We start from the raw sequence: 21,388 nt of genomic DNA, 5'->3' as shown, positions 1-21,388 counted from the left end.
TTTACTGTAACATTACGACATACACGACGGTAAAAAATTATGATATTATAATTCACAGCAATTAACGGTGAAACACTGTATTAAAAATGTTATCAAAAACATCTAAATTGCAATTGGGAAGTTGCAGCATTTAGTTGATCACAGGTACAGATACGGTAATGATGCTTGGATATTTCACAGTGAGTTACTGTGAATTCATGCATTTTTTTTAGCCAGTAAATATGTACAGTGTACACCCAAAAAACAACCTTTTATTTGCCGATAGAGCACAATACTGCATGCATCCTTTTTTTCATTATAAATATTGCATATAAAAATAAAGATGTTTTCCCCCAATTATATTTGATATTTCATAGAAACCATGCAGTGCAGTTCAGCTTATATTTATTACTTATTTATATTTTTATACATGAATGTGTATATATATGTATGTATATATTTATATATATATATATATATATATATATATATAGTCACATATGTACATATGCATATATATGTATATATATATATATATGTATATATGTTTGTGTATATACAGTATACATACATATATACATGTATATATACATATGTACATAAATATGCATATATATATGTATATATATTTGTGTATATACAGTATACATACATATATACATGTATATATACATAGGTACATAAATATGCAGATACATTTATATATACATGTATACATACATATATACATATGTACATAAATATGCATATATTTTTGTGTATATACAGTATACATACATATATACGTGTATATATACATATACATGCATACATATGTACTTATATATGCATATATATATATTATTTTTTTTTTGTGTATAGACAGTATACATACATATATAAATGTATATACATATATATGTACATACATTTACATATATATACACACATATATATTTATATATATATATCTGTGTATATATACACCAGTATATGAAAATATATATATATATACACATATGTGTGTGTGTGTATATATATATATATATATATATATATATATATATATATATATATATATATATATATATGTGTATATATGTATATATATATACACTCACACCATATTTTCTGTTTAACAAAGCATTCATGCAAAGTCCTCCTGGTGGCGCCTGTCGGGGCCGCACGTTCGATTCCGCTCGTCGTCGGAGGAACAGTCTGATGAATTGTACAAGAAGCGCTCGGCTTCCTCGTCCTCGTCGCTGTCCTTCAAGTCTTTGATTCTTCCGTTTTTGCTGCTCTCAAAGTCTCCATCCTGCTCGCACTTGTTCTTGCCGCCCTTCTGCTTGTCGGCCTCCTGCAGGGCTTGTTCCTTGGCCTTCTTGCTCCGCTTCCACTTCATGCGCCGGTTCTGGAACCAGATTTTCACCTGAGCACAAATCAAACCACTTCAGTACTTGTGGAAATATGCAGGAAGAAAAACATGTATGTAATAAATAAATATGACACAAGGCGTTGGATGACCAATTTCCAGGAAGAATATATGACACCTGACACATTCCTCATTTGTATTTGAACTTTCGATGCTTCCTTACATAAGTAAATGTTCCAAACAATACCCCAAAATACCTGTTGTCATTTAACAATAATTGACTTTTCTCATTCAACCAAATGTACTGTAGAAGCCTTGATATAATATATGTATATCTATGTATTTATGTGTCACTTTTATCTTTTGACCAAACGTAGAATCTCCTTGTTTTGATTTTATAATATATACTTTTATACACATTTATTTATATGATATACTTGCATTGTACCTTTTGCATTTATATACACTGTTTATTTTTGTTAGATTTATTTATAATATATATTTATGTTCCTTAATTGATATACTGTATATATAGCTGTGTGTGTGTGTGTGTGTGTGTTTGTGTGTGTGTGTGTACAAGGATTCATACATACATATATAACTTTTATAATTTAGAAATATTTTTGTATATATATATATATATATATATATATATATATATATATATATAAATGTGTATGTAAATACTCTATGTATATATATATTTATATATATATATATATATATATATATATATAGATATAGATATGTCTGTGTGTGTGTGTGTGTGTGTGTGTGTGTGTGTGTGTGTGTGTGTGTGTGTGTGTGTGTGTGTGTGTGTGTGTGTGTGTGTGTGTGTGTGTGTGTTCTGGCAATGCTGACTTAATGGGGACATCGCTCTGTTTAAAGGACATCTGACGGTATGGGGACAAAAAAAACAGGTCCCCTAAAGGGGAACCTTTTTAAATGATGGTCAGATCCATTCTGAAGATGCCTTAGTGATTTTTAATATATTTAATTTGAACTTTTTTTTTTTATGGTCCTCAGTAGTCCCGTACAAATTTGTGTGAATTATGCAAAATTATTTAAATTTGGTCCCCATGAACCATGTTAACTTTTTTACCCCAGGGTCCCCAGTAAGAATGATCAGCACATTACTTCATCAATCCAGAGATTTAAAGACGTGTATGAGCTAACTGGGCAGTGGCCATTTTACCCAATTTTTTTTTATGCCGCCACAACCTGTAAAAAGGGTTGTCCCCACAAGTCATGATCAAAATAACCAGTGTGTGTGTGTGTGTGTGTGTGTGTGTGTGCGTGTGATACTGTATTATTGTACCCATGTACCTGTGTTTCTGTGAGCATGAGGGAGGTGGCCACCTCAAAGCGTTTGGGCCTGGAAAGATATTTGTTGAGTTTGAACTGGTGCTCCAACTCCAGCAGCTGCTGGCTGGTGAAGGCCGTCCTCGGCCTTCGACATTTGCCCAGCAGGTTGGACTGGGCCTGGGCTGCACACAAACAACATTGCACTCATTACCATGCCATTTTAATGATCATTACTACGCTATTATTATTATTATCCTTTTATTATCACAGTATACTGCAATCAAAATGTACTGGGACGTTACAACAAAAGACTGTGAAAATCACGGTACCCTTATATTAATTACTGGTTCATATTTACCTACGTTGGCTGTGACCAGTTTTTTAAAAGGAATTTCTTGCAATTGCACAGTTTTGATTTCAAGGTGAAGTACAATAAAGTTACAACAAATGGACTTTTATCGTTAATTATGCTCTCGCTTGAACAGCGTTTCCACTTTAAAAATTGTTTGTATTAATCAGGGGTCCCCCACACTTTTTATTATTAATATTTTTTAAATCTGTCCTTTCTAGTCCATTTTCTACCATTTCCCAGCCACTCAGGCAAATCATATTGTCGAAAAATGCATTTTACCATCGATAACGTGACATTTGCGCTCTTTAATTCAATTAGTGCGCGAGGAATACTGTATAAGTGTGTGTGTGTGTAATATATGTATATGTATGTATGTATATAAATACATATATACACATATGCATATAAACACACATATATATACATATCTATATATGTACATATACATATATATATATATATATATATATATATATATATAAATATATATATATATATGTATGTGTGGGAAAAATCACAAGACTACTTCATCTCTACAGGACTGTTTCATGAGGGGTTCCCTCAATAATCAGAAGATTTTAATGGAAGCATTCACATACAATGGTTTGTATAGGGCACAGAGTGGGTGGGTACAGGTAGGCGTAGGGGCGTGGTGATTGGCTCCTGTGTTACTTAGGAGGTGTTTCCGTCTGTGGCGGCATGTTGAAATGATTTCACTGCGCTTGTTGAGGGATGACAGGTCTGGATGATATATAATAAACAGTTTCTCTTATATTTATATATATATATATATATATATATATATATATATACATATATATATATATATATAGACAGCCCGGCCCCCAGCCAAATTGTTTTAACCCAATGCGGCCCCGAAGTCAAAAAGTTTGGGGACCCCTGGTATAAATTCACTAGTGTTACCATATCTGGGTTATTATGTAGAAATATGGGGAAACGACGACAAAAGTACACTTCATTCACTAATGTTGTTACAGAAAAGATCAATTACAATAATACATAATGTTAGATATAGAGAACATACAAACCCTTTATTTATTGAATCACAAATATTGAAATTTGACGATTTGGAGCATTTGCCAACAACTAAAATGATGTACAAGGCCAACTATAACCTGCTGCCTAAGAATGTCTGACAATTCTTCTCAACAAAAGAGGAGATATATAACCTGAGAGGAAAATATAATTGAAAACATTTGCATGCACGTGCAACACTTAAAACCTGTATGGAATTAAATTATGGAATGGATTAACCAAAAGAAATCAAACAAAGCACCAATATGATTTAGTGAACTCTACAAGTGTTCACAAAGTACACACAATAATAATTGTGATGAACATCTTGAACCCTTTTTTATTTGTATTTGTTTACTTGGTATATTATATATATGTATTATTTAATCACTGTTGTGTTGCAAAGAACAAGGAAATGGGATTAAACTGCTATGGAATGAAAAGGGTTCGGATTAAATAAATTCAGTTTCTTCCTACTCCTTTTTGGATGTGCTGTAATGAAACAACTGGAAATGTATGATGTCTTACATCAGGGATGTCAAATTAATTTTAGATCAGGGGCCACATGGAGAAAAATCTACTCCCAAGTGGGCCGGACTGGTAAAATCACAGCACAATAACTTAAAAATAAAGAAAACTTCAGATTGTTTTTTTGTTTTTGTTTTAAATAGAACAAGCACATTTTGAAACTGTACAAATCATAATGTTGTTGTTTTTTTTACACTTACATGTTGCGGTCAATAGTATGTTTTCTTTATTTGTAGTTATTTCTGAATACATTATGTGATAATGTTCATCGGTCAACTCATTGGTGTTGATTTTCAATCTGTCAAGATAAAAAAAATTATATCACAATTAAATGATGTAGATCAGGGGTCACCAGGTAGCCCGTAAGGACCTGATGAGTCGCCCGCTGGCCTGTTCTAAAAATAGCTCAAATAGCAGCACTTACCAGTGAGCTGCCTCTATTTTTTTATTTTTTATTTTATTTACTACCAAGCTGGTCTCACTTTGCTCAACATTTTTAATTCTAAGAGAGACAAAACTCAAATAGAATTTGAAAATCCAAGACAATATTTTAAAGACTTGGTCTTCACTTGTTTAAATAAATTCATTTATTTTTTTACTTTGCTTCTTATAACTTTCAGAAAGACAATTTTAGAGAAAAAATACAACCTTAAAAATGATTTTAGGATTTTTAAACACATATACCTTTTTACCTTTTAAATTCTTTTCTCTCCTTTCCTGACAATTTAAATCAATGTTTAAGTAAATACATTTTTTCATTGTAAAGAATAATAAATAAATTTAATTCTTCATTTTAGCGTCTGTTTTTTCGACGAAGAATATTTGTGAAATATTTCTTCAAACTTATTATGATTAAAATTCCAAAAAATTATTCTGGCAAATCTAAAAAATCTTTAGAATCAAATTTAAATCATATTTCAAAGTCTTTTGAATTTCTTTTAAAATATTTGTTCTGGAAAATTTAGAAGAAATAATGATTGTCTTTTTTAGAAATATAGCTTGGTCCAATTTGTTATATATTCTAATAAAGTGCACATTGGATTTTAACCTATTTAAAACATGTCATCAAAATTCAAAAATTAATCTTAATCAGGAAAAAATTACTAATGATGTTCCATAAATTATGTTTTTAATTTTTTCAAAAAGATTCGAATTAGCTAGTTTTTCTTTTCTTTTTTTTTGGTTGAATTTTGAATTTTAAACAGTCAAAATTGAAGATAAACTATGTTTCCAAATGTACATTTACTTTTTTCGTGTTTTCTCCTCTTTCAAACCGTTTAATTAAGTGTTTTTTTCATCATTTATTCTCTACAAAAAACTTCCCGTAAAAGGGAAAAAAATATACGACGGAATAACAGACAGAAATACCCATTTTTAATATAATAGATTTATTTATTAAAGGTAAATTGAGCAAATTGGCTATTTCTGGCAATTTATTTAAGTGTGTATCAAACTGGTAGCCCTTCGCATTAATCAGTACCCAAGAAGTAACTATTGGTTTCAAAAAGGTTGCTGACCCCTGATGTAGTTTGATAATTTTCCTCGACTGCTACGGTACTTTGTGGTTTATTTTGTACAAATGTAGCATCATCTACAAAGATACAAATAATTGCTATTGCGACATCCAGTGGACACATTTAGAACAGCCGTTTCTTTCATTTAAAAATTGTAGGTTAATTTTTGTACTTAGCAAACTCATCCCGCGGGCCGCTTAAAACCTGTTTGCGGGCCTGATCCGGCCCTCGGGCCTTACGTTTGACACCCCTGCATTACAGTTGGTACAAAATGCGGCTGCTAGGCTTTTGACAAGAACAAGAAAGTTTGATCACATTACGCCTGTACTGTTTATACCTTAATATACCTATATACATATATACCTATATATACACCTATACTGGCTCACCTGCACTGGCTTCCTGTGCACTTAAGATGTGACTTTAAGGTTTTACTACTTACGTATAAAATACTACACGGTCTAGCTCCATCCTATCTTGCCGATTGTATTGTACCATATGTCCCGGCAAGAAATCTGCGTTCAAAAGACTCCGGCTTATTAGTGATTCCTATAGCCCAAAAAAAGTCTGCGGGCTATAGAGCGTTTTCCGTTCGGGCTCCAGTACTCTGGAATGCCCTCCCGGTAACAGTTCGAGATGCTACCTCAGTTGAAGCATTTAAGTCCCATCTTTAAACTCATTTATATACTCTAGCCTTTAAATAGACCTCCTTTTTAGACCAGTTGATCTGCCGTTTCTTTTCTTTTTCTCCTCTGTCCAACTCTCCCTTGTGGAGGGGGTCCGGTCTGATGACCATGGATGAAGTACTGGCTGTCCAGAGTCGAGACCCAGGATGGACCGCTCGTCGGGACCCAGGATGGAACGCTCGCCTGTGTATCGGTTGGGGACATATCTACGCTGCTGATCCGCCTCCACTTGGGATGGTTTCCTGTGGACGGGACTCTCGCTGCTGTCTTGGATCCTCTTTGAACTGAACTCTCGCGGCTGTGTTGGAGCCACTATGGATTGAACTTTCACAGTATCATGTTGGACCCGCTCGACATCCATTGCTTTCGGTCCCCTAGAGGGGGGGGTTGCCCACATCTGAGGTCCTCTCCAAGGTTTCTCATAGTCAGCATTGTCACTGGCGTCCCACTGGATGTGAATTCTCCCTGCCCACTGGGTGTGAGTTTTCCTTGCCCTTTTGTGGGTTCTTCCGAGGATGTTGTAGTCGTAATGATTTGTACAGTCCTTTGAGACATTTGTGATTTGGGGCTATATAAATAAACATTGATTGATTGATTCTATCGTATGCATTTTCCAAATCAACTGAACTGAACTAAATTCACAGTAAATTCCTGGCTAATAATTGCCGGACTTGGACATGAGTAACATGTGCAGTCATTTACTGTGAAGTTCAATGCTGAAATGTTGGAAGTAACGATACACTTTGTTTACATTATTGTACTGGGAAATAACACCGGTGGAATCGTAGAACCGTGGACCAGCTCTATACTCTCGGCAGGGTTCTTGAGGGTGCATGGGAGTTTGCCCAACCAGTCTACATGTGCTTTGTGGACTTGGAGAAGGCATTCGACCGTGTCCCTCGGGAAGTCCTGTGGGGAGTGCTTAGAGAGTATAGGGTACCGGACTGTCTTATTGTGGCGGTCCGCTCCCTGTATGATCAGTGTCAGAGCTTGGTCCGCATTGTCTGTAGTAAGTCGAACACATTTCCAGTGAGGGTTGGACTCCGCCAAGGCTGTCCTTTGTCACCGATTCTGTTCATAACTTTTATGGACAGAATTTCTAGGCGCAGTCAAGGTGTTGAGGGGTTCCGGTTTGGTGACCGCAGGATTAGGTCTCTGCTTTTTGCAGATGATGTGGTCCTGATGGCTTCATCTGACCGGGATCTTCAGCTCTTACTGGATCGGGTTGCAGCCGAGTGTGAAGCGACCGGAATGAGAATCAGCACCTCCAAGTCCGAGTCCATGGTTCTCGCCCGGAAAAGGGTGGAGTGCCATCTCCGGGTTGGGGAGGAGACCCTGCCCCAAGTGGAGGAGTTCAAGTACCTAGGAGTCTTGTTCACGAGTGAGGAAGAGTGGATCGTGAGATCGACAGGCAGATCGGTGCGGCGTCTTCAGTAATGCGGATGTTGTACCGATCCGTTGTGGTGAAGAAGGAGCTGAGCCGGAAGGCAAAGCTCTCAATTTACCAGTCGATCTACGTTCCCATCCTCACCTATGGTCATGAGCTTTGGGTCATGACCGAAAGGATAAGATCACGGGTACAAGCGGCCGAAATGAGTTTCCTCCGCCGTGTGGCGGGGCTCTCCCTTAGAGATAGGGTGAGAAGCTCTGCCATCCGGGAGGAACTCAAAGTAAAGCCACTGCTCCTCCACATCGAGAGGAGCCAGATGACGTGGTTCGGGCATCTGGTCAGGATGCCACCCGAACGCCTCCCTAGGGAGGTGTTTAGGGCACATCCAACCGGTAGCAGGCCACGGGGAAGACCCAGGACGCGTTGGGAAGACTATGTCACCCGGCTGGCCTGGGAACGCCTCGGGATCCCCCGGGAAGAGCTAGACGAAGTGGCTGGGGAAAGGGAAGTCTGGGTTTCCCTGCTTAGGCTGCTGCCCCCGCGACCCGACCTCGGATAACCGGAAGAAGATGGATGGATGGAATCGTCTTTTAGAAACAAATCAGTTTGAATTTACAGTAAAAAAAAAAGTTTTGTGATTATAGCTGAGATCGGCGCCAGCGACCCCAAAAGGGAATAAGCAGTAGGAAATGGATGGATGGAGATCTAAGATTATTAACAATTAATTGCCGTGAAATATAAGAATATTGTAATTTCTTCAGTCATTACAGTATTTTACTGTGAAAAGACAGTGTTCAATGTAAAATCATCCACTATGTCCGCTCCATGAATGTGTCCATAGAAGAAGTGTTTGCCGCCCGGTTTTTGACCCAAATCTGTGAGGAGGAGCGTGGACAAAACGTCCAGTGTGCGCGGTTGCAGGTAACATGTCCACTGTGGCTTTCACAGCCTGCCGACACTTTCCCGTCTGTCCATTATCTCTCCATTTTAGTTCCTCTCCCAAAAGTCATCCGTCTGTGTCACCTTGTCTGCACACTCGTCATTCATAGTTTTTTTGGTCATTCTCTACTTGTAATATTGTAAAAGGCACACATTTACTTCTGGTCACACATGCAGTGTTTTTGTCATGATCCGCCGCCCGGATCGTATTCTGATTGTATTTTTGAGTCATTTGTGTTTTCTGTTGGATTTGGACTCCTTCGGTTCCTGTTTGTGCACCTCTGAGTTGGTTACCATAGTTGTGAAGTGAATTATATTTATATAGCGCTTTTTCTCTAGTGACTCAAAGCGCTTTACATAGTGAAACCCAATATCTAAGTTACATTTAAACCTGTGTGGGTGGCACTGGGAGCAGGTGGGTAAAGTGTCTTGCCCAAGGACACAACGACAGTGACTAGGATGGCAGAAGCGGGAATCGAACCTACAACCCTCAAGTCACTGGCACGGCCACTCTACCAACCGAGCTATGCCGCCCCAATTAATAATAACTATATGTTATTATGAAAAAAAGTCTGTAATGTTACAAGAACAATGCCATGATAAATTTCAAGTTGTGATAATACAACGCAAATTGTTAAGTCATAAAACAAAGACAAAAAACAACTTTCAGAGAACGTCTTTATATATAACCAGAGTTAAGTATTAATTTTACGGGAGCAATTTTGCCGGGGTAATTTTACAAGAATGAACTTATAATATTAAAAGAAAAAAGACGTAACTTTTAGAGGATGATGTACCCTTAACATACATGAACAGTCTTAATATGAGAAAAAGTTGTAATGTTTCAAAGAGCCATAATATTACATCAAAGTGGCAATATTACAAGAAAAATGTCACGTCTCAAGGAAACTTAAGTCATAATGTTAAAATAAATACAATTGTAATGTTACGAGAATAAAGTTGTAATTTTTAAGTCCCACACACATATGCAACAGACCGGCAGTAAAAAAAAACAACTATGGAGTTGCTGAGGAAAATGCTTGTGATCACTTTACTTATGTCATATTGTGAGAAAATTTGAAAGGTCACAAGTAAGGAGTCGTCCTATTAAAATATAAATATATCGTACTATATGAGAAAAAAATATCACATTTTAGTTTCATATTTTTTTCCCCCAAAGTGGGCGTATGTTTTCAGTGAGCGATGGTGCTGTGAGTCCACCCTACCCATGAAATCAAAATTAGGCCTGGTTTCTCTGCAGCGCCAACATCCGTTGTGCCGCAGTCGTCAGTCAGTTACTCATTATTTTCACCTGCCGCTTGTTCCGGACGCGCACCTGTTTTGTAATCACTGACATTATTTAAGCCTGCCTTCTCCAGTCAGTCAATACGCAACAGATGACGACTTTTGTTCCCGGCTCTGTACCTGCTAGTTCCCCTGCTAGGCTGTTTTATTTGCTAGCCCCTTTGTTTTTTGCCTTCTGTGCTTTGAGCACATTTTTCTTTGTTAAAAGTCTGATTTATTTTCAAATAAATTCTTTGTTCCTACCGTCCGCATTCCTGAGAGAACGAACTCCACACCAGGATGCGACCTGGTCGTTACAGTTTTAACTGCTGTATGTTTTACTGTAAAAACTGGCAGCTCAGTCACCAAAATTTCACCTTAAAAATATGTGGTTTTACATTCATAACAGTTTGCTGTAAAAAAAAAACACCACAGAGTTGACAGTGCAAATTGGTAGCCATATCAGACTTTTACTGTAAAAATAACATGAGTACCATTTTTTTTACATTTACAGTAATACACTAAAAAAACGACTTTACTGTAAAAATAACAGTTTTTTACATTTATAGGGATTCGCTGTCCCCGCAGGCACATGACATTGAAACGTTTATTATACCATGCATGTCCTTTGAAACAACGTTGCATAGATGTATTTGTCGTTGTGGCTTGTGCAGCCCATTGAGACACTTGTGATTAAGGGCTATATAAATAAACTTTGATTGATTGATTAATTTGTAAATTGTTGTCCAACGTTGGATAGGAACACATTTCAATGGTCAAATCAACGTCGAAGCCAACATTGATTAAACGTCATCAAAATGCATGTTGTTTCAATGTTTTATTTGTGTTGTAGAATATTGGTTGGGAAATGACCATAATTCAATGATCAAATCAATGTGAGAACCCGACATTGATTAAACGTTGTCAAAAAGTATGTTGTTTCAATGTTCTGTGTTGAAGAATATTGGTTGGGAAATGACCAAAATTCAATGGTCAAATCAACTTCAGAACCTGACATTGATTAAACATTGTCAAAAAGCATGTTGTTTTAATGTTGTATTTGTGTTGTAGAATATTGGTTGGGAAACGACCAAAATTCAATGGTCAAATCAACGTCAGAACCTGATATTGATTAAACGTTCTCAAAAAGCATGTTGTTCCAACGTTTTATTTGTGTTGTAGAATATTGAAATGACCAAAATTCAATGGTCAAATCAATGTGAGAACCCAACATTGATTAAACGTTGTCGAAAAGTATGTTGTTTCAATGTTCTATTTGTGTTGTAGAATATTGGTTGGGAAATGACCAAAATTCAAAGGTCAAATCAATGTCAGAACCCGACATTGATTAAACGTTGTCAAAAAGTATGTTGTTTCAATGTTGTATTTGTGTTGTAGAATTTTTGGTTGGGAAATGACCATAATTTAATGGTCAAATCAACGTCAGAACCTGACATTGATTAAACATTGTCAAAAAGCATGTTGTTTCAATGTTATATTTGTGTCGTAGACTATTGGTTAGGAAACGACCAAAATTCAATGGTCAAATCAATGTCAGAACCCGACGTTGATTAAACATTGTCAAAAAGTATGTTGTTTCAACGTTGTATTTGTGTTGTAGAATATTGGTTGGGAAATGACCAATATTCAATGTCAGAACCCAACATTGATTAGACGTTGTCAAAAAGTATGTTGTTTCAATGTTCTGTGTATAAGGATATTTATTGGTTGGGTATTGACCAATATTCAATGTCAGAATCCAACATTGATTAACTTTGTCAATAATTATGTTGTTTCAACGTTGTATTTGTGTTGTAGAATATTGGTTGGGAAATGACCAAAATTCAATGGTCAAATCAACGTCAGAACCTGACATTGATTAAACGTTCTCAAAAAGCATGTTGTTTCAACGTTTTATTTGTGTTGTAGAATATTGAAATGACCAAAATTCAATGGTCAAATCAATGTGAGAACCCAACATTGATTAAACATTGTCAAAAAGTATGTTGTTTCAATGTTCTATTTGTGTTGTAGAATATTGGTTGGGAAATGACCAAAATTCAAAGGTCAAATCAATGTCAGAACCTGACATTGATTAAACATTGTCAAAAAGTATGTTGTTTCAATGTTGTATTTGTGTTGTACAATTTTTGGTTGGGAAATGACCATAATTCAATGGTCAAATCAACGTCAGAACCTGACATTGATTAAACATTGTCAAAAAGCATGTTGTTTCAATGTTGTATTTGTGTTGTAGACTATTGGTTAGGAAATGACCAAAATTCAATGGTCAAATCAACGTCAGAACCCGACGTTGATTAGACGTTGTCAAAAAGTATGTTGTTTCAATGTTCTGTGTTGAAGGATATTGGTTGGGAAATGACCAAAATTCAATGGTCAAATCTATGTCAGAACCCGACGTTGATTAAACGTTGTCAAAAAGTATGTTGTTTCAACGTTGTATTTGTGTTGTAGAATATTGGTTGGGAAATGACCAATATTCAATGTCAGAACCCAACATTGATTAACGTTGTCAATAATTAAGTTGTTTCAACGTTGTATTTGTGTTGTAGAATATTGGCTGGGAAACGACCAAAATTCAATGGTCATATCAGCGTCAGAACCTGACATTGATTAAACGTTGTCAAAAAGCATGTTGTTTCAACGTTTTATTTGTGTTGTAGAATATTGGTTGGGAAATGACCAAAATTCAATGGTCATATCAGCGTCAGAACCTGACATTGATTAAACGTTCTCAAAAAGCATGTTGTTTCAACGTTTTATTTGTGTTGTAGAATATTGAAATGACCAAAATTCAATGGTCAAATCAATGTGAGAACCCAACATTGATTAAACATTGTCAAAAAGTATGTTGTTTCAATGTTCTATTTGTGTTGTAGAATATTGGTTGGGAAATGACCAAAATTCAAAGGTCAAATCAATGTCAGAACCCGACATTGATTAAACGTTGTCAAAAAGTATGTTGTTTCATTGTTGTATTTTTGTTGTAGAATTTTTGGTTGGGAAATGACCATAATTCAATGGTCAAATCAACGTCAGAACCTGACATTGATTAAACATTGTCAAAAAGCATGTTGTTTCAATGTTATATTTGTGTCGTAGACTATTGGTTAGGAAACGACCAAAATTCAATGGTCAAATCAATGTCAGAACCCGACGTTGATTAAACATTGTCAAAAAGTATGTTGTTTCAACGTTGTATTTGTGTTGTAGAATATTGGTTGGGAAATGACCAATATTCAATGTCAGAACCCAACATTGATTAACGTTGTCAATAATTATGTTGTTTCAACGTTGTATTTGTGTTGTAGAATATTGGTTGGGAAACGACCAAAATTCAATGGTCATATCAGCGTCAGAACCTGACATTGATTAGACGTTGTCAAAAAGTATGTTGTTTCAATGTTCTGTGTATAAGGATATTGGTTGGGTATTGACCAATATTCAATGTCAGAATCCAACATTGATTAACTTTGTCAATAATTATGTTGTTTCAACGTTGTATTTGTGTTGTAGAATATTGGTTGGGAAATGACCAAAATTCAATGGTCATATCAGCGTCAGAACCTGACATTGATTAAACGTTCTCAAAAAGCATGTTGTTTCAACGTTTTATTTGTGTTGTAGAATATTGAAATGACCAAAATTCAATGGTCAAATCAATGTGAGAACCCAACATTGATTAAACATTGTCAAAAAGTATGTTGTTTCAATGTTCTATTTGTGTTGTAAAAATATTGGTTGGGAAATGACCAAAATTCAAAGGTCAAATCAATGTCAGAACCTGACATTGACTAAACATTGTCAAAAAGTATGTTGTTTCAATGTTGTATTTGTGTTGTACAATTTTTGGTTGGGAAATGACCATAATTCAATGGTCAAATCAACGTCAGAACCTGACATTGATTAAACATTGTCAAAAAGCATGTTGTTTCAATGTTGTATTTGTGTTGTAGACTATTGGTTAGGAAATGACCAAAATTCAATGGTCAAATCAACGTCACAACCCGACGTTGATTAGACGTTGTCAAAAAGTATGTTGTTTCAATGTTCTGTGTTGAAGGATATTGGTTGGGAAATGACCAAAATTCAATGGTCAAATCAATGTCAGAACCCGACGTTGATTAAACGTTGTCAAAAAGTATGTTGTTTCAACGTTGTATTTGTGTTGTAGAATATTGGTTGGGAAATGACCAATATTCAATGTCAGAACCCAACATTGATTAACGTTGTCAATAATTAAGTTGTTTCAACGTTGTATTTGTGTTGTAGAATATTGGCTGGGAAACGACCAAAATTCAATGGTCATATCAGCGTCAGAACCTGACATTGATTAAACGTTGTCAAAAAGCATGTTGTTTCAACGTTTTATTTGTGTTGTAGAATATTGGTTGGGAAATGACCAAAATTCAATGGTCATATCAGCGTCAGAACCTGACATTGATTAAACGTTCTCAAAAAGCATGTTGTTTCAACGTTTTATTTGTGTTGTAGAATATTGAAATGACCAAAATTCAATGGTCAAATCAATGTGAGAACCCAACATGGATTAAACATTGTCAAAAAGCATGTTGTTTCAATGTTCTATTTGTGTTGTAGAATATTGGTTGGGAAATGACCAAAATTCAAAGGTCAAATCAATGTCAGAACCCGACATTGATTAAACGTTGTCAAAAAGTATGTTGTTTCATTGTTGTATTTGTGTTGTAGAATTTTTGGTTGGGAAATGACCATAATTCAATGGTCAAATCAACGTCAGAACCTGACATTGATTAAACATTGTCAAAAAGCGTGTTGTTTCAATGTTATATTTGTGTTGTAGACTATTGGTTAGGAAACGACCAAAATTCAATGGTCATATCAGCGTCAGAACCCGACGTTGATTAGACGTTGTCAAAAAGTATGTTGTTTCAACGTTGTATTTGTGTTGTAGAATTTGGGGTTGGGAAATGACCATGATTCAATGGTCAAATCAACGTCAGAACCTGACATTGATTAAACATTGTCAAAAAGCATGTTGTTTCAATGTTGTATTTGTGTTGTAGAATATTGGTTAGGAAAGGACCAAAATTCAATGGTCATATCAGCGTCAGAACGCGACATTGATTAAACGTTGTCAAAAAGTATGTTGTTTCAATGTTGTATTTGTGTTGTAGAATTTTTGGTTGGGAAATGACCATAATTCAATGGTCAAATCAACGTCAGAACCTGACATTGATTAAACATTGTCAAAAAGCATGTTGTTTCAATGTTGTATTTGTGTTGTAGACTATTGGTTAGGAAACGACCAAAATTCAATGGTCATATCAGCGTCAGAACCCGACGTTGATTAGACGTCGTCAAAAAGTATGTTGTTTCAATGTTCTGTGTTGAAGGATATTGGTTGGGAAATGACCAAAATTCAATGGTCAAATCAATGTCAGAACCTGACGTTGATTAAACATTGTCAAAAAGTATGTTGTTTCAATGTTGTATTTGTGTTGTAGAATATTGGTTGGGAAATGACCAATATTCAATGTCAGAACCCAACATTGATTAACGTTGTCAATAATTAAGTTGTTTCAACGTTGTATTTGTGTTGTAGAATATTGGTTGGGAAACGACCAAAATTCAATGGTCATATCAGCGTCAGGACCCGACGTTGATTAGACGTTGTCAAAAAGTATGTTGTTTCAATGTTCTGTGTTGAAGGATATTGGTTGGGAAATGACCAAAATTCTATGTCAGAACCCAACATTGATTAACGTTGTCAATAATTATGTTGTTTCAACGTTGTATTTGTGTTGTAGGATAATGGTTGGGAAACGACCAATATTCAATGGTCAAATCAGCGTCAGAACTTAACATTGATTAAACGTTGTCAAAAAGCATGTTGTTTCAACGTTTTATTTGTGTTGTAGAATATTGAAATGACCAAAATTCAATGGTCAAATCAACCTCACAACCTAACATTGATTAAACGTTGTCAAAAAGTATGTTGTTTCAATGTTCTGTGTTGAAGAATATTGGTTGGGAAATGACCAAAATTCAATGGTCAAATCAACTTCAGAACCCGACATTGATTGAACGTTGTCAAAAAGCATGTTGTTTTAATGTTGTATTTGTGTTGTAGAATATTGGTTGGGAAACGACCAAAATTCAATGGTCATATCAGCGTCAGAAACTGACATTGATTAAACATTGTCAAAATGTATGTTGTTTCAATGTTGTATTTGTGTTGTAGAATATTGGTTGGGAAATGACCAAAATTCAACGGTCAAATCAATGTGAGAACCCAACATTGATTAAACGTCATCAAAAAGCGTGTTGTTTCAACGTTGTATTTTTATTGCAAAATACCGGTTGGGAAATGACCAAAATTCAATGGTCAAATCAACCTCACAACCTAACATTGATTAAACATTGTCAAAAAGCATGTTGTTTCAATGTTGTATTTGTGTTGTAGAATATTGGTTGGGAAATGACCAAAATTCCATGTTCAAATCAATTTTAGAACCTAACCATTAAACGTTGTCAAAAAGTACGTTGTTTCAACATTGTAATTGTGTTTGTAGAATATTGGTTATGAAATTACAATAATTCAATGGTCAAATCAACGTCAGAACCCGACATTGATTAAACGTTGTCAAGAAGCATGTTGTGTTGAAGAATATTTGTTGGGAAATGACCAAAATTCAATGGTCAAATCAATGTCAGAACCCAACATTGAGTATGTTGTTTCAACGTTGTATTTGTGTTGTAGAATTTTTGGTTGGGAAATGACCATAATTCAATGGCCAAATCATATGTCAGAACCCGACATTGATTAAACGTTGTCAAAAAGCATGTTGTTCCAACGTTATGTTTGAGTCGCTCAGCGTCAGCACCTAATTCAACAAGTTCTCAACGTTGTTTCAATGTCTTGTGCCTGCTGGGTGTAAACACCACCATAGAGTTGGCAGTACAAATAGGAAACTTTCAGCAGAATTTTACTGTGAAAATAACATAAACACCAAATTTTAATTTATTTACAGTGGCGCACTTTAAAAAGGACGACTGTAGATTTTACGGTAAAAATTGACCAGAATTATACCTTAACATTCACACTGAGTACATTTTATAAATTCAATAATTATGGCGTCAATTGATTGGGAACAAAATCGAACAATATTATCATTTTAGATCAAAAACAATGACGTTTTTAGTTTTGTTTTTTTAAGTGGATTTTAAACCAAAATACCTTTTTTTTTTTTAATTAATTCAATTGTAAAAAAAAGTCTACATTTTACTGTCAAATTTTAGCAACGAAGCTGCCATTGTTTGAGCTTAAAACAGTTTATTCAATGTTTTTTACGCAGAAAAATGTAAGTATTCTATTTGTTTTTATAATTATTGTTACACTATAAAAGAAAATAATTACCATAATTACACAGAATTTATAAGTATTTTTCCTCAGTAAAATACTCTAATCGAAATATGTATCATAACCCATTAAAAAACTGTAAAAATTAGTAACTTCACAGTAAATTCTTAAAAATGTGAGAAGTGGGAATCATTGGCACGATTCGATTCCGATTCAGGAACTACAATTTGATTTAAAAAAAAAAAATCCATTATTGATGCATCTTTAATTTATGTACATTAATGCAGTTTTTTTTTTCGTTTCACTAAATAAGAGTTTCTCACTTTTAAAAACTTTTGTAAGAAAAAAAAGTCGAATTAATTTCCATTATATTTACATAATGCATCGAATTGTGTCCAAAACTGGAACATAAGTCAGTTAAATTTTACAAATGTCTATTACATTATTTACAACAAATAAATAGATTATTGGCGTTTTACGAATCGATTTTATAGTCGTCTATGTCCGAAAAATGTATTATTTCCCCCCACCTTCTGTTAAAATAATGCAATAGGAGACAACTGTAAACGAATTATGGTAAATTGAAAAACATTTTTTTCGGGAAAAATTTTGGCGATTGAGATACTTTTTTTTTTTTTTTTTTTTTGCAAAATGTCAACAAAAATCACGACAGTCCGAAAAAAAACGGATGCCATTTGGTTATTTGTACTCAATGTTAAAGTCCGACATCTTGGGCAGCATCATAAATCAGCTAAATTTTACAACAGTCTGTATTATTTTATTTACAATAAATAAATAGATTCTTGACCTTTTATGAATCGATTTTATAGTCATCCATGTCCGAAAAATTGATTATTATTAATGAACATTTTTTTTTACATTACCGTAATGGTTATTCAAAAACATATATTTTTTTAACAGTCTTGTTCCACACCGAATAACGGTAAATTGAAAAACGTTTTTTTTTTTCGGGAATCATTTTGGCGATTGAAATACCTTTTTTTTTTTTTTTTTTTCTGCAAAATGTCAACAAAAATCCCTAAAGTCCGAAGAAAAACGGATGTTGTTCGTACTCACTGTTAAAGTCCGACATCTTGGGCAGCATCATAAGTCAGCAAAATTTTACAAATTTCTGTATTAATTTATTTACAATAAATACATAGATTATCGATGTTTTAAGAATCAATCTTATTTTCGTCCATGTCCAAAAAATTGATTATTATGAATGAACATTTTTTTACATTACTGTAATGGTTATTTAAAAACAGAAATATTTTTTTACAGTCTTTTTCCACACCGAATTATGGTAAATTGAAAAACTTTTTTTTTTTTTCGGGGAAAATTTTGTCAATTGAGATACCTTTTTTTTTTTTTTTTTTTTTGCAAAATAATAATCCCTACAATTTGAAGAAAAATGGATGTTATTTGTACTCACTGTTAAAGTCCGACATCTTGGGCAGCATCATAAGTCAGATAAATTTTACAACTGTCCGTATTACTTTATTTACAACAAATAAATACAGTATTGACGCTTTTACGAATCGATTTTTATAGTCGTCCATGTCCGAAAAATTGATTATTATTAATGAAAAATGTTTTACATTACCGTAATGTTTATTCAAAAACAGATTTTTTTTTTTTTTACAGTCTTTTTCCACAACCAATTACGGTAAATTGAAAACATTATTTTCGGGAAAAATGTTGGCTAATGAGATACCTTTTTTTTTTTTTTTTTTTTGCAAATTGTCAACAAAAGTCCCTACAGTCCGAAGAAAAATGGATGTTATTTGTACTCACTGTTAAAGTCCGACATCTTGGGCAGCATCATAAGTCAGCTAAATTTTAAAAATGTCTGTATCACCTTATTTACAACAAAAAATAGATTATTGACGTTTTACGAATGGATTTTATAGTCGTCCATGTCCGAAAAAAAATATTATTTCCCCCCTCCTTCTGTTAAAATAATACAATAGAAAAATCACAATGAACATTTTTTTTTTACAATACCGTAATGTTTATTTAAAAACAGATTTTATTTTTTTTACAGTCTTTTTCCACAACGAATTACGGTAAATTGAAAACATTATTTTCGGGAAATATGTTGGCTAATGAGATACCTTTTTTTTTTAAATTATTATTTATTTATTTTTTTCAAAATGTCAACAAAAATCCCTAAAGTCCGAAGAAAAATGGATGTTATTTGTACTCACTGTTAAAGTCCAACATCTTGGGCAGCATTATAAGTCAGCTAAATTTTACAACTGTCTGTATTACTTTATTTACAACAAATAAATAGATTATTGACGCTTTTACAAATCGATTTTATAGTCGTCCATGTCCGAAAAATGGATTATTATTAATGAACATTTTTTTTACATTACCGTAATGTTCATTTAAAAACAAATTTTATTTTTTTTACAGTCTTTTTCCACAACAAATTACGGTAAATTTAAAACATTATTTTCGGGAAAAATGTTGATTACAACTGTCTGTATTACTTTATTTACAACAAATAAATAGATTATTGACGCTTTTACAAATCGATTTTATAGTCGTCCATGTCCGAAAATTTTATTTTTTCCCCCCTCCTTCTGTTAAAATAATGCAATAGAAAAATCACAATGAACATTTGTTTTACATTACCGTAATGGTTATTTAAAAACAGAAGGGTTTGTTTTTTTTTACATTTTTTTCCCACACCGAATTACGGTAAATTGAAAAACATTTTTTTCAGGAAAAATTTAGGCAGTTGGTCCCCAACCACCGGGCCGCGGCTCGATTGATACCTGGCCGCAGAATAATTTAATATTATTATTTTTTTATTTTTTTTTTTGTTTTTGTTAAATCAACATAAAAAACACAATTAGTGCACCAACCCAAAAAACCTCAATTTTTCATGACCAAAAAAAAAAAAAGACACACACATATATATATATATATATATATATATATACATATATACATCAAGTGTTGACTGGTCCGCAGCTACAAAAATGTTGGGGACCACTGATTTAGGCGATTTAAATACAATTGTTTTTGGTTTTTTTTTTGCAAAATGTCAACAATAATCCCTACAGTCCGAAAAAAACGGATGTTGTTCGTACTCACTGTTAAAGTCCGACATCTTGGGCAGCATCATGCCGGCCGTGGACACCCGCAGCCAGTGGTCCAGCTGGAAGGTGCTGGCCGTCAGCTTGATGGGGTCCCCGGCGTGGTGGTGCTGCTGGTGGTGGTGGTGGTGGTGGTGCGGGTAGGACGAGTAGGACAAGGCCGGGTGCTGCGCGCTGAGGGCGGCCGCCGCGGAGTAAGTGTACATGGGGTGGCCGTACAGCGCCTGCGCGGGGATGCCGGCGCTGCTGGGCGGGTGTAATCCAACCAGGCCGTGCGCGCTGCCCAGGAATCCCGGTTTGGGGATCAGGCCGTGGCTGGAGATCCTGGGCGGGGACGGCGTCTCGCTGCGTAAATTGTCGCCGGGGCTGCAGAGCTCGGAGGCCGGGATGGAGACTGAGGAGGAGGAGGAGGAGGAGGAGGAGGTGACCAGAGCCAGGGGAGACGTCTGCGCTTTAGGACTATCGATGGCCAAGAGCGCGTCTATGCGGAAGTTTTTGGACTTCTCCATCTTAAATGTGCTCACGCTCTTCTGCGGGAGAACTTCCGAAGTT

At 34.9% G+C, this 21,388-nt stretch overlaps 1 protein-coding gene across 1 annotated transcript; it reads right to left on the bottom strand.

The window, feature by feature from the left end:
• Positions 1 to 1,067: 1,067 nt before the first annotated feature.
• Positions 1,068 to 21,388, bottom strand: mnx1 (motor neuron and pancreas homeobox 1). The gene is made up of 3 exons (XM_061922472.1): positions 20,835 to 21,388; positions 2,657 to 2,817; positions 1,068 to 1,387 (listed from the first exon to the last, which is right to left on the bottom strand). The coding sequence occupies exons 1-3, from the start codon at positions 21,343 to 21,345 to the stop codon at positions 1,106 to 1,108; spliced, it is 954 nt and encodes a 317-aa protein (XP_061778456.1). The 5' UTR covers positions 21,346 to 21,388; the 3' UTR covers positions 1,068 to 1,105.

This window comes from Nerophis ophidion, linkage group LG15 (genome assembly GCF_033978795.1).
Source record: "Nerophis ophidion isolate RoL-2023_Sa linkage group LG15, RoL_Noph_v1.0, whole genome shotgun sequence".
Classification (NCBI taxonomy): domain Eukaryota; kingdom Metazoa; phylum Chordata; class Actinopteri; order Syngnathiformes; family Syngnathidae; genus Nerophis; species Nerophis ophidion.
This window is presented reverse-complemented; position numbering and strand designations above follow the sequence as displayed.